This window comes from Musa acuminata, chromosome BXJ1-9, assembly GCF_036884655.1.
Source record: "Musa acuminata AAA Group cultivar baxijiao chromosome BXJ1-9, Cavendish_Baxijiao_AAA, whole genome shotgun sequence".
Classification (NCBI taxonomy): Eukaryota; Viridiplantae; Streptophyta; class Magnoliopsida; order Zingiberales; family Musaceae; genus Musa; species Musa acuminata.
The window spans coordinates 3,747,861-3,761,006 of NC_088335.1; the positions used below are offsets into that span (position 1 = coordinate 3,747,861).

Genomic DNA, 13,146 nt, shown 5'->3' on the forward strand with positions numbered 1-13,146 from the left:
ACAACACATCATTCCACCTCCTTCGTGCCCCCAATCGAGTGACAATCTTATAATATAATAATACTAAAGGAACAAAAAAAGAGAATCCAATTAGAGAGAAAGGGAATGACAAAAAAGTGGAGTCTAATCGATGTTAAGCTTGCCGAGCATGGTAAGTTTTGACCAGTCTGCTATCCCTTCCACTGTCAAGAGCGAGAGGTATTCGTTGCTCTCTGAAAACAGTCTAACTCGATGACCTTCACTCTAGGATGTATATGACTCGAGTCTTCACTTGGAGTCACATTGCTCAATTTCTTGACTCAAAACAAGCAAGATAGGGTTTGGTGGGTCAAACCTGACCCGATCAAGCACAACACATCATTCCACCTCCTTCGTGCCCCCAATCGAGTGACAATCTTATAATATAATAATACTAAAGGAACAAAAAAAGAGAATCCAATTAGAGAGAAAGGGAATGACAAAAAAGTGGAGTCTAATCGATGTTAAGCTTGCCGAGCATGGTAAGTTTTGACCAGTCTGCTATCCCTTCCACTGTCAAGAGCGAGAGGTATTCGTTGCTCTCTGAAAACAGTCTAACTCGATGACCTTCACTCTAGGATGTATATGACTCGAGTCTTCACTTGGAGTCACATTGCTCAATTTCTTGACTCAAAACAAGCAAGATAGGGTTTGGTGGGTCAAACCTGACCCGATCAAGCACAACACATCATTCCACCTCCTTCGTGCCCCCAATCGAGTGACAATCTTATAATATAATAATACTAAAGGAACAAAAAAAGAGAATCCAATTAGAGAGAAAGGGAATGACAAAAAAGTGGAGTCTAATCGATGTTAAGCTTGCCGAGCATGGTAAGTTTTGACCAGTCTGCTATCCCTTCCACTGTCAAGAGCGAGAGGTATTCGTTGCTCTCTGAAAACAGTCTAACTCGATGACCTTCACTCTAGGATGTATATGACTCGAGTCTTCACTTGGAGTCACATTGCTCAATTTCTTGACTCAAAACAAGCAAGATAGGGTTTGGTGGGTCAAACCTGACCCGATCAAGCACAACACATCATTCCACCTCCTTCGTGCCCCCAATCGAGTGACAATCTTATAATATAATAATACTAAAGGAACAAAAAAAGAGAATCCAATTAGAGAGAAAGGGAATGACAAAAAAGTGGAGTCTAATCGATGTTAAGCTTGCCGAGCATGGTAAGTTTTGACCAGTCTGCTATCCCTTCCACTGTCAAGAGCGAGAGGTATTCGTTGCTCTCTGAAAACAGTCTAACTCGATGACCTTCACTCTAGGATGTATATGACTCGAGTCTTCACTTGGAGTCACATTGCTCAATTTCTTGACTCAAAACAAGCAAGATAGGGTTTGGTGGGTCAAACCTGACCCGATCAAGCACAACACATCATTCCACCTCCTTCGTGCCCCCAATCGAGTGACAATCTTATAATATAATAATACTAAAGGAACAAAAAAAGAGAATCCAATTAGAGAGAAAGGGAATGACAAAAAAGTGGAGTCTAATCGATGTTAAGCTTGCCGAGCATGGTAAGTTTTGACCAGTCTGCTATCCCTTCCACTGTCAAGAGCGAGAGGTATTCGTTGCTCTCTGAAAACAGTCTAACTCGATGACCTTCACTCTAGGATGTATATGACTCGAGTCTTCACTTGGAGTCACATTGCTCAATTTCTTGACTCAAAACAAGCAAGATAGGGTTTGGTGGGTCAAACCTGACCCGATCAAGCACAACACATCATTCCACCTCCTTCGTGCCCCCAATCGAGTGACAATCTTATAATATAATAATACTAAAGGAACAAAAAAAGAGAATCCAATTAGAGAGAAAGGGAATGACAAAAAAGTGGAGTCTAATCGATGTTAAGCTTGCCGAGCATGGTAAGTTTTGACCAGTCTGCTATCCCTTCCACTGTCAAGAGCGAGAGGTATTCGTTGCTCTCTGAAAACAGTCTAACTCGATGACCTTCACTCTAGGATGTATATGACTCGAGTCTTCACTTGGAGTCACATTGCTCAATTTCTTGACTCAAAACAAGCAAGATAGGGTTTGGTGGGTCAAACCTGACCCGATCAAGCACAACACATCATTCCACCTCCTTCGTGCCCCCAATCGAGTGACAATCTTATAATATAATAATACTAAAGGAACAAAAAAAGAGAATCCAATTAGAGAGAAAGGGAATGACAAAAAAGTGGAGTCTAATCGATGTTAAGCTTGCCGAGCATGGTAAGTTTTGACCAGTCTGCTATCCCTTCCACTGTCAAGAGCGAGAGGTATTCGTTGCTCTCTGAAAACAGTCTAACTCGATGACCTTCACTCTAGGATGTATATGACTCGAGTCTTCACTTGGAGTCACATTGCTCAATTTCTTGACTCAAAACAAGCAAGATAGGGTTTGGTGGGTCAAACCTGACCCGATCAAGCACAACACATCATTCCACCTCCTTCGTGCCCCCAATCGAGTGACAATCTTATAATATAATAATACTAAAGGAACAAAAAAAGAGAATCCAATTAGAGAGAAAGGGAATGACAAAAAAGTGGAGTCTAATCGATGTTAAGCTTGCCGAGCATGGTAAGTTTTGACCAGTCTGCTATCCCTTCCACTGTCAAGAGCGAGAGGTATTCGTTGCTCTCTGAAAACAGTCTAACTCGATGACCTTCACTCTAGGATGTATATGACTCGAGTCTTCACTTGGAGTCACATTGCTCAATTTCTTGACTCAAAACAAGCAAGATAGGGTTTGGTGGGTCAAACCTGACCCGATCAAGCACAACACATCATTCCACCTCCTTCGTGCCCCCAATCGAGTGACAAGCCTATGCTAAGAGGCTCAATGATTACATGTATTTTACAGAGTAATATAAAGGCATAAAAATAGGTAAAAACTAGCAATGTGGGATGAAGAATAATGCGACCACTTTCCCCTCCTCCCTTTGCAGAGAGATTCACGAACCAAATGGTTTCGAGAGAGAACATAGGCTTGGATGGTGTATTTGTCTGCCTATTTTTATTTTGGAGAAAGAATTCAACTGCATTGTAAACGTAAAACTCCTTCCTACTCCCCTCCTCAATGATATATAAATATTTAGAAAAAAACTTTAGTTTTCAAAAATTCTCCATCTCAACTTTTAAAAATTTAAACAAAGTACCTATTTCGTGCATTAAAACATCGTTTTATTTCTACTTTTGTCGGATCCATTACTACCTCAACCCTATATCAATGCTCTTAACTCTTTTCCCCTTTGCTAAGAACAACAATAGAGTTGGGGGCCACGAATCCTTGGTATTTTGTGTCTTCACACACGAGTTGACTTACGCACTTAGCCATGCTTTTATCTTGAACAGTCATCCATTACCCATAGCGTTGTTGATCGCCTTCATGAGTGGGCCCAGCCAAACTCTTTCCCCGCCTATGATCGATGACGAGGGATGCTTATGAACGATTGCGAGGGTACATAGTATGCCTCCCCTCCTTCCTCACCCACGAACGATGATGAGTGAAGGCATAGGGGTCGTGGCCCTTGGTTCTTCATTTGCAATCGACAACAATAGAGTTCAAACATATATTGTATAGCTTAATATTTTCGAAGTTACGATCGCCTAATATTTTTTAAGAATATACATATTTGGAATTTTTTTAATCTAAGATCTATATAATATTTATTTATTTTTAATTAGTTTAGTCCTTCCATTCGAAGATATGAACTTGAATAACCGATGATAAAATAAAAGATATAATATCATAAAATATAAAAAATGTTTTTTTAGAAAAATTAGAAAACCATATTAATTAGCAAAAGCTAAAAAAATTATTAGCATGACCATGGGCTAAGGAGTTACAAATCCTATGAAAAATCAATTTAAACTAAGCTATGTTGAAATTGCATAGTTGATCCTTTCTAATCCCACGTCATTGGTTTTTAGAGGATAATGTGATTGAGACATACCATGGTACTTCAGCAAAGCGGAGCTTTCTGTCAAAATATGTTAGTGTATGCTATGCACTCTATCATTTAATAGTCCTATGCGTTGTATCTTAATATTATTTTTAATGTTTATAAAAAAAAGGAATCGGTGTGCAAAAAAAGGTGGTGGTTTGGTCAGTATCAGCCCGATGGGTACGGCGGGTGAGACGTGCATCGGCCTGTCATCCTTCCACCGTCAAAAGAGGGAGGTTATCGCTGCTCTGTGAAACCAACCTGACGCGGTGCCATTCAATGACTCGGGCCTTCGCCCGGGTTACAGAGATCAGCTACCTGACTTGGAACGGGCAAGCCAAGTCTAGCACGATCAGACCCAAACCATTCGAGCTGAACACACCAACATCCCCACCACCTCATTGCCCCTACTCGGGTTACAAGCCAGCGATACTGGGCTCGGCGATCGGGGGCCCTCCACAGCCACTCATATACAGCCTTACTGCGCTCTAAATATTGGCGATGTGGGACTAACAGCACTTCCTCCGCTCCCTGCTTTCCCTTTCCGAAAATTCATGCACCGCTTGCTTTGTGAGAGAACCCGAATTGCACCCAAACTTTCGATCATGGTTCTTACCACCTTTTCATCACCTAAAACTATTTCATCGGTAAAGAGGTCATTTGAATAAGGTCACTATTTGAAAGCTCAAAAATAAGGTCACTATTCAAAAGCTTAAGAATAAGGTCACTATTTCAAATGCTTGAGTTTTTAGAAAATAATAAAGTAGAAGATATCGATATAATTACTTGTGTTAATCATCACCTCTACACTCTAACGTTCATCATCCTTGTAAAAATTATCAAAGGATAAAGCGGCTTCGTCTTTTTCTCTTTGAAGTTTATTTTTAGGCTGCCCTTCGTCCTCGTATGTTTTTCAATGATAAATCATATATAAGATTTATGACCCAGTGAATCAGGGACTAATCAGGGATGTTACAATCATCCCCACTCAAAGGCTTGACGTCCTCGTCAAGCCCCCCTCACCATGCCCAAATGTTAGGTCGGCTCTGATACCAAATATTATGATTCGGGCCTCGGGCCTGATAGGCTAACTGGCCTATCAACTTCGTTTGGTCTAAACCACTGACCAAAACGCTTAAGCTGAAGTTGATAGTAGTAGCAGATCAGGCCCTAGCATAGTGCATGTGAGGCGCAGCTCAGTGGTGGCTTCACGCCGTGACGAGTCCTCTGACTCCGTCTACGGGTAGCCCTTTCCGACTCGAGGCCCCTCACCATGCCCAAATGCTAGGTCGGCTCTGATACCAAATATTATGACTCGAGCCTGATGGGCTAACTAGCCTATCAACTTCGTTTAGTCTAATCCACTGACCAAAATGCTTAAGCTGAAGTTGATAATAATACACTCATCAGACCCTTATAAGTCAATCTTAATTTTGCCCACTTTCGATGTGGGACTAATCAGGGGTGTTACACCTGAGGTCGAGATGAGTATTCTTGATGCTTTAGGATGAATCGCCTAAGATAAATCTGATGTATGAATTCTTCAATATCTTTTTTCAAGTCTCGATATTCATTTGTGTCATAGACATAATTCAGATAGAACCGATAATATTTAGGTCCGTCTCTTTTTGTCAACGAAGTATTCATCGAGTGAGGGTTTTTTAAGAGGGTTTTTTCCTTTTATCTATAGAAAAACTTTAATTTTAAGCATATTCAAGGGGGTTAGCTCAGACCTTGGGCGTGGTAACTCAAGTCGTTCGTTCTTCCTCCGCTGTGATGACTCTTCCTCCGCTGTGATGACTCCTTACGCTTACCAGAGGTTATTGTCTCGATGGTAATATATTGATTGACTCTTTGAAGTACCTGTAGTATCGTCGCCGATGACCTCTCCACTAACAACGAGAAGAGATGAGAGGACTTGAGACTCATCATGAAGGTTTGTATCACGAGTGACGAATAGATATACACCTTGGATTTTATTAATGAAACAAAGTGATGAAGTTTGTAAGAATTTCCTTCCATTGCATGAATATGAGAAGCATTGACATTGCTGGCCTCGGGTGCACATTCCCGATGAAGTGAAATTCGAACTTCCTCGTGAACTAGGTAATGAAACCGATGGAGAGTGGCTTCAGATATAAGTATCATTCTCATGCTAGGCCTCTTAATATAGTCAAGAATGTGTGACACATCAAGGCATCCGAAGTGTCATACAATAATATTTGGGCATCAAAAGTTCTAATGTGCTCCATTGGGCTAGCATTACCATCGAATGCCTCCAACGACGGTGGTGGAAGATTGTTAGAATCGATTCTTCCTGAATTTTCTGGGTAAATGATGTCCGACTCGAGGTGGGGTTAACCAATGCATCCCTTTTGGATTATTAAAATTGTTATCATATCTCCTTCAAACATCGGTCCATCTATCATAGTTGGATTCGCAAGAAATCTTTCATCAAATTCGTCGACCGAGTCTTTGGTTTAAGCATGATAGAATCGTGACGTGGTATGCTAAATTTCATGATTATGGAGCGAAGTGCTCTCTCGGCCATAATTCGATAGGTTTCGGATACTCTTAGGATGTCAACACTATGTTGGGTGGGGGAACGTTGATGGGTGCTAGTGGTGGGTGAGCCAGTGACAACAACTGAGTTAGTGGCATCGTCTATTAGGCTAACTAGGGTAAATGTTAGAGATTTTAATATATAGAAGTTCTAGATTTTAATATATAGTATATGCATAAGACATCTTATGTTTGTCAATTGTTGTCATCCCTTTTTTTCTTATTTAAGATCCCTTCTGATTTTTTTAATCATAATTATCTTTTTACTTTTTTTAATATTTAATTCCTTCCATCGAAAGAAATGAACTTGAATAACGAGATGATATAATAAAAGACACAATATCAACAAAAATTTCTCAAGACCTACATAAAGAAAAAAAAATCTTTGTAAAAAGAGAAAAAACTATAGTAATTAGCAAAAACTAAAAAAAAACGAAGAGCCGTTAGTAGCCTCCGAGGAAGAACAAAAAGTGGGTCAGCCTATAAAAGTTGGCATGGCCATAGGCTAAGGAGTTACAAAACCTATCAACAACCAATTCAAACAAACCATGCAAATCAACAACTATACAAAGATGAATGATGATCTTATTAAATCTTAAACTTAATATTTATGAAGCAAAATGCATGTGCTTGTCACAATAAAATCATAAGAGTTCAAATTTGGCTAAAACTTTGGTCGAGCTTACGAACATAAAAAACGAAAAAAAAATTTAAAATTTTGGTTATGCAAAAGCTCAATAAGAGTTCAAATTTGGCTAAACTAATCAGTGTTGTCTAAATCAAATGAGTGAAGGTTACGAAAAGCCCAAACAGCTATTGCCCATTTGTGACTGACATCCACACGAGATAGCCGATTAGTTATTTTTTATTACTGGAATAACGTCCATCTCGACACTGCACATTGACAAAGCCGAGCGCATACCTTCCATTGTCAAAGCAATGACAAAATCAACGATGCTAATGATCATGTTAGTGCGATGGGTTCACTCTGTCATTTGCCTACGCATACAATATATTCTTTAGAAAACACATATATATTGAAATTGCATAGTTCGTCGTGATCCTTTCTAATCCCACACCATGGGCCTTTAGCGGATGATGAGATGGGACATACCTCGGTATCTCAGTAAAGTCAGAGCTCATTCCTTAGAGGTCTTATTATATTAATTATTGAGAGATTATAGATTTTCTTTTATCTTTTTTTTTGTTTTTAATTCATCGCTCGTAGTAGTCTTATGAAAGATAAAAAGAGAAGAGAATACGACTAAAGTAGTGTTGTTGCGGGCGACAACAATAGCTTCATCGCTACCACTATGGTGATTGTTGTAGCTTGTTGTGATTGTAGCATTATCGTTGCTTAGGGCAACTACAACAATGTTGTTGCGACGTTTGTTGGCCACGGCTGTTGATAAGTCGCATGCGAAGAGCTATGCAACCACGAGCGACGCAAGCGACGAATGACCAGTGCACCATCAATGAGGCATCCAAGTGTGGGCATAGTGGGATGCAACAACAACATGAGAATTTGATTTTTTTTTAAGCATATTCAACAACATTTCTTGGCCACGGTCGATGTCAACTAGACGTAAAAGATCATGATACTCGGCGGTTGCATGACAAACTCGTAAGCATTAGTGGGTGCCACGATGACTATGTGGTTGCTAGTTGGTACAAAATCACGTGTGGCTACGATGACGATGAGGTCGTTGATAAGTCGCATGAGAAGAGCTATGCAACCACGAGGGATGCAAGCGACGAATGACCAGTGCACCATCAACGAGGCATCCAAGTGTGGGTATAGTGGGATGCGACGATAATATGATAATTTGATTTTTTTTAAAGCATATTTTTATGCCTCGAACGCATCTTGATATAAGAAAATTATATCTCCTAAGGGCTCTTCATTGATTTAATCACATGAGGAGAAGCGCAAGTAAAAATTCTCCAGCATCATTAGAATCCATGAAGTGATATATAATACGAATTACAGCCAGACCTAAACAAAAGAGGAATCTCTCTCTTTACAAGACTAATTTAGTTGATAAAAATCTTCGTTGTATCTTCTAAATATTATTACAAGACTAATTTAGTTGATAAAAATCTTCGTTGTATCTTCTAAATATTATTATCAGTGTTGTCCCTCTTGAGATAAAAAAAAGAAATCGGTGTGCAAAAAGTGGTGATCTGGTCGGTGTTAGCCCGATAGGTACGGCGGGTGTGACGTGCACCGGCCTGTTATCCTTCCACCGTCAAGAGCGGGAGGTTATCGCTGCTCTGTGAAACCAGCCTGACGCGGTGTCCTCCGCTTTAGGATCCCAGATGGCTCGGGCCTTCGTTCGGGCCACATAGCTCAGCTGCCTGACTTGGAACGGGCAAGCCAAGTCTAGGACGACCGCACCTAACCTATTCAGGCTGAACACAACATCCCACCACCTTGTTGTACTAAAAGTTAGACTAATTTAGTTGATAAAAATCTTCGTTGTATCTTCTAAATATTATTATCAGTGTTTCCTCTCGAGATAAAAAAAGAAATCGGTATGAAAAAAGTGGTGGTCTGGTCAGTGTTAGCACGATAGGTACGGCGGGTGTGGCGTGCACCGGCCTGTTATCCTTCCACCGTCAAGAGCGGGAGGTTATCGCTGCTCTGTGAAACCAGCCTGACGCGGTGTCCTCCGCTTTAGGATCCCAGATGGCTCGGGCCTTCGTTCGGGCCACATAGCTCAGCTGCTTGACTTGGAACGGGCAAGCCAAGTCTAGGACGACCGCACCTAACCTATTCGGGCTGAACACAACATCCCACCACCTTGTTGTACTAAAAGTTAGACTAATTTAGTTGATAAAAAGTGGTGATCTGGTTAGTGTTAGCCCGATAGGTACGACGGGTGTGACGTGCACCGGCCTGTTATCCTTCCACCGTCAAGAGCGGGAGGTTATCGTTGCTCTGTGAAACCAACCTGACGCGGTGTCCTCCGCTTTAGGATCCCAGATGGTTCGGGCCACATAGCTCAGCTGCCTGACTTGGAACGGGCAAGCCAAGTCTAGGACGACAACATCCCACCACCTTGTTGTACTAAAAGTTAGACTAATTTAGTTGATAAAAATCTTCGTTGTATCTTCTAAATATTATTATCAGTGTTGTCCCTCTTGAGATAGAAAAAGAAATCGGTGTGTAAAAAGTGGTGGTCTGGTCAGTGTTAGCCCGATAGGTACGGCGGGTGTGGCGTGCACCGGCCTGTTATCCTTCCACCATCAAGAGCGGGAGGTTATCGCTGCTCTGTGAAACCAGCCTGACGCGGTGTCCTCCGCTTTAGGATCCCAGATGGCTCGGGCCTTCGTTCGGGCCACATAGCTCAGCTGCCTGACTTGGAACGGGCAAGCCAAGTCTAGCACGACCACACCCAACCTATTCGGGCTGAACACAACATCCCACCACCTTATTGCCCCCACTCGGGTTACAAGCCGGCGTTACCGGGCTCGGCGATCGAGGCGCTTCCACAACTTCATATAGCTTGTTCGTGAATCCTAACAATCGGCGATGTGGGACTAAGAGCGCTTCCCCTGCTCCCTCCTTTTCCCTTTCCGAACATTCGTGCACCGCATGCTTTCCAGGAGAAACCCGAATTGCATCTAAAGTTTCGATCATGGTTCCCCACCACCTAAAACCATTCCATCCCCTTCGAACAGACCAACAGAAGATGCCTTGCAGACCCCTCCAGATTGCCCAACTCCTAATCCTGAAACCTCGAAACCCAATGCTCTCCTGCATGTTTCGAGCTAAATTTCTCCTACATCAGCTGACCGCAATGCTGTAACTTTGGTGATGATGAACAAGTGTAAGCTGATAAACGCTATACCAATGCCCGAACACGTTGTCGGCCTCCTCGTTGCAGAAGAGGATCGACTTTTAGATTGTGAATCTGTGTCTTTGAACATAGATGCGCTAGCATGTATATAAACCATTACTTCTTAATTCGATGCGAGATGGGGCAATCAGATGGTCGAATTCCTCTTCGAAGCTGATACAATCCAACTCGATCGTTGTTCTCCTGCCAGCCCAATAAAGATCCAGGCCCATTTAAGTATGGACCGTCCCAAATAGTTTCGGATCTAGTTTGACTCCCATCATAGATTGATGGCCATCAAGATTAGTGCCCCCTTCCAAACTCCCACCCTCCGAGTGCCGATCTCCTCTGATTCCCAAAACCCTTCGTGTACATCTCGCACTTGTCTCTCTCATCTCCCAAAAAAAACAAAAAGACCCCAAGGAAATGGCTCTCTCCAAACCCCTCTTCTTCTCCCATCACCTCCGGTCGCTAAAACCATACTACGCACCCGCTGCCTTCCCCTTCGCTTCTCACCTCCGCCTTCTCTCCTTCGCCACCCCGGAGGAGGCGGCCGCCGAGCGCCGCCGTCGCAAGCGCCGCCTCCGCATCGAGCCGCCACTCTCCTCCCTCCGCCACCAGCAGCATCCACCCGCCTCCTCCGCCCCTCCGCCTCGGTCACCAAGGACGGCCCCCAACCCCAACGCCCCCAAGCTGCCGGAGCCCATCTCCGCCCTCGCCGGCAGCCGCCTCAACCTCCACAACCGCATCCTCACTCTCATCCGCGAGAACGACCTCGACGAGGCCGCCCTCCTCGTCCGCCATTCCATCTACTCCAACTGCCGGCCCACCATCTTCACCGCCAACGCCGTCCTCTACGCCCTCCTCCGCCAGTCCCGCTACGCCGACCTCCTCTCCCTCCACCGCTTCATCACCCAGGCGAACGTCGCCCCCACCGTCATCACCGTCAACCTTCTCCTGCAAGCCTACTGCGACTGCCGTAAGACCGACATCGCCCTCGAGCACTTCCGCCTACTCCTCAAGGACGATGCCCCCTTCCCCCCCTCCCCCACCACCTACCGCATCGTCACCAAGGGCCTCATCGACAACAGCAAGCTCGATCAGGCCCTCGAGTTCAAGGACGACATGCTTGCCAAGGCCGTCGTGCCTCCCGACCCCGTCGTCTACAACCACCTAATGTGCGGCTTCGTTAAGAAAGGCGACCCCGACAAGGTCGTCTCCCTCTACGAGGAGCTGCTTGAGAAGCTCGGTGGCGGGAAGATCCTCGACGGCATCGTGTATGGTAACCTCATGAAGGGGTACTTCGGGAAAGAGATGGAGAAGGAGGCGATGGAGACATACCACGACGTCCTCGGCGAGGGCTCCAAGGTTAGGTTTGGTGCGGTGAGCTATAACCAGGTGCTGGATGCGCTGGGCAGGAACGGGAAGCTGGAGGAAGCCATTACACTGTTCGACCGGATGCTGAAGGAGCACGACCCACCAAGGAGTATCACCGTCAATCTGGGGACCTTCAATGTGATGGTGGATGCCTACTGCCTTGCCGGGAGGTTCCAGGACGCGGTCACGGTCTTTGGGCGGATGGGCGAGCAGAAGTGCACCCCCGACGCGCTGTCTTATAACAATTTGATCGAACAGCTGGGGAGCAACAAGTTGGTCGCGGAGGCAGAGGAGTTGTACAAGGAGATGGGCGAGCGCGGGATCAATCCGGATGAGTACACGTATGTTCTGCTGGTGGAAGCATGTTTTGGAGTGGATAGGGTGGACGACGCCACAGCGTACTTCCAGAAGATGGTGGAGTTGGGGTTGCGGCCAAATGCAACCGCGTACAATAAGGTCATCGGAGGACTGGCGAACGTGGTAAGGCTCGACGAAGCCAAGAACTTCTTCGACCAGATGTTGGAGACGGAGGTGAAACCAAACGTCGCGAGTTACGAGCTGTTGCTGAAAGGTTTCATCGACTGTGGCCGATTGGAAGATGGGCTTAAGACGCTCAAGGATCTGCTGCTGGATGATGGGGTGACATTGAGCCAAGAAATGAAGGAGCTCGTGGAGGAGGCACTGAGGAAAGAAGGGAGAGATGAGGAGATGGGGAAACTGTACGAGGATGTCGAGAGGGAGAAGGCGGAACGATTGGCTCGGGAAGCAGAAGAGAAAGCGAGAGCCGAGGCGCTTGCCAGGGAAGAAGAGGAGAGGAAGAAGAGGGAAGCCGCGGAGAAGGAAGCTGCTGCTGCCAGAGCTAGTGCTGCAGCTATCGAGGCGATTCTGGGACGGAAAAAGGATGCTGCCAAAGAGGAGTCTCCTGCTGGTGGTGGTGAAGAGAAGAATGGAAGCGTGGAGTCTAAGCCTACTGATGCACCACCGGAAGGGGAAGTTCTTGCAGAAGCAAGGAATGGTGGTGAGGGAACAGAGGGAGCTGGAGATCCTTCTCAACAGGTATCTACTACATGAAATTGAGATAGTTTCAGAAAATGCATTCGGGAAGAACATCTTGTGCATGATATATTTGTTGGCTGCTGTATCTCTCGAGTTCCAGTATCAAGTTCATCATAACTTGCCATGTAGGGGTATAATGCATCTGATTGACATGGCTTATATGTTCTTGAGGATTGACAACTTTGTCTCAAGGAAGACATCCATGTTAAAGAACTCATTGTTTGGAACCAAAATGATCCCATCCTTTTGTTGCTGGGTGCTTTCTAACACGCATGATGATCCAACAAAATGATACCGTTCCTCTTCCACAGATCATGGCAGCACAAGTGTCATTGTGGTTGTATATCA

At 44.5% G+C, this 13,146-nt stretch overlaps 1 protein-coding gene across 1 annotated transcript; it reads left to right on the forward strand.

Annotated features, from left to right (window-relative positions):
- The first annotated feature begins 10,686 nt into the window (after nucleotides 1-10,686).
- On the forward strand, nucleotides 10,687-13,051 carry LOC135592558 (pentatricopeptide repeat-containing protein At3g49240, mitochondrial-like). The gene has a single exon (XM_065082083.1). It carries the CDS (start codon nucleotides 10,792-10,794, stop codon nucleotides 12,811-12,813), a length of 2,022 nt encoding a protein of 673 aa, XP_064938155.1. The 5' UTR covers nucleotides 10,687-10,791; the 3' UTR covers nucleotides 12,814-13,051.
- Nucleotides 13,052-13,146: the final 95 nt, after the last annotated feature.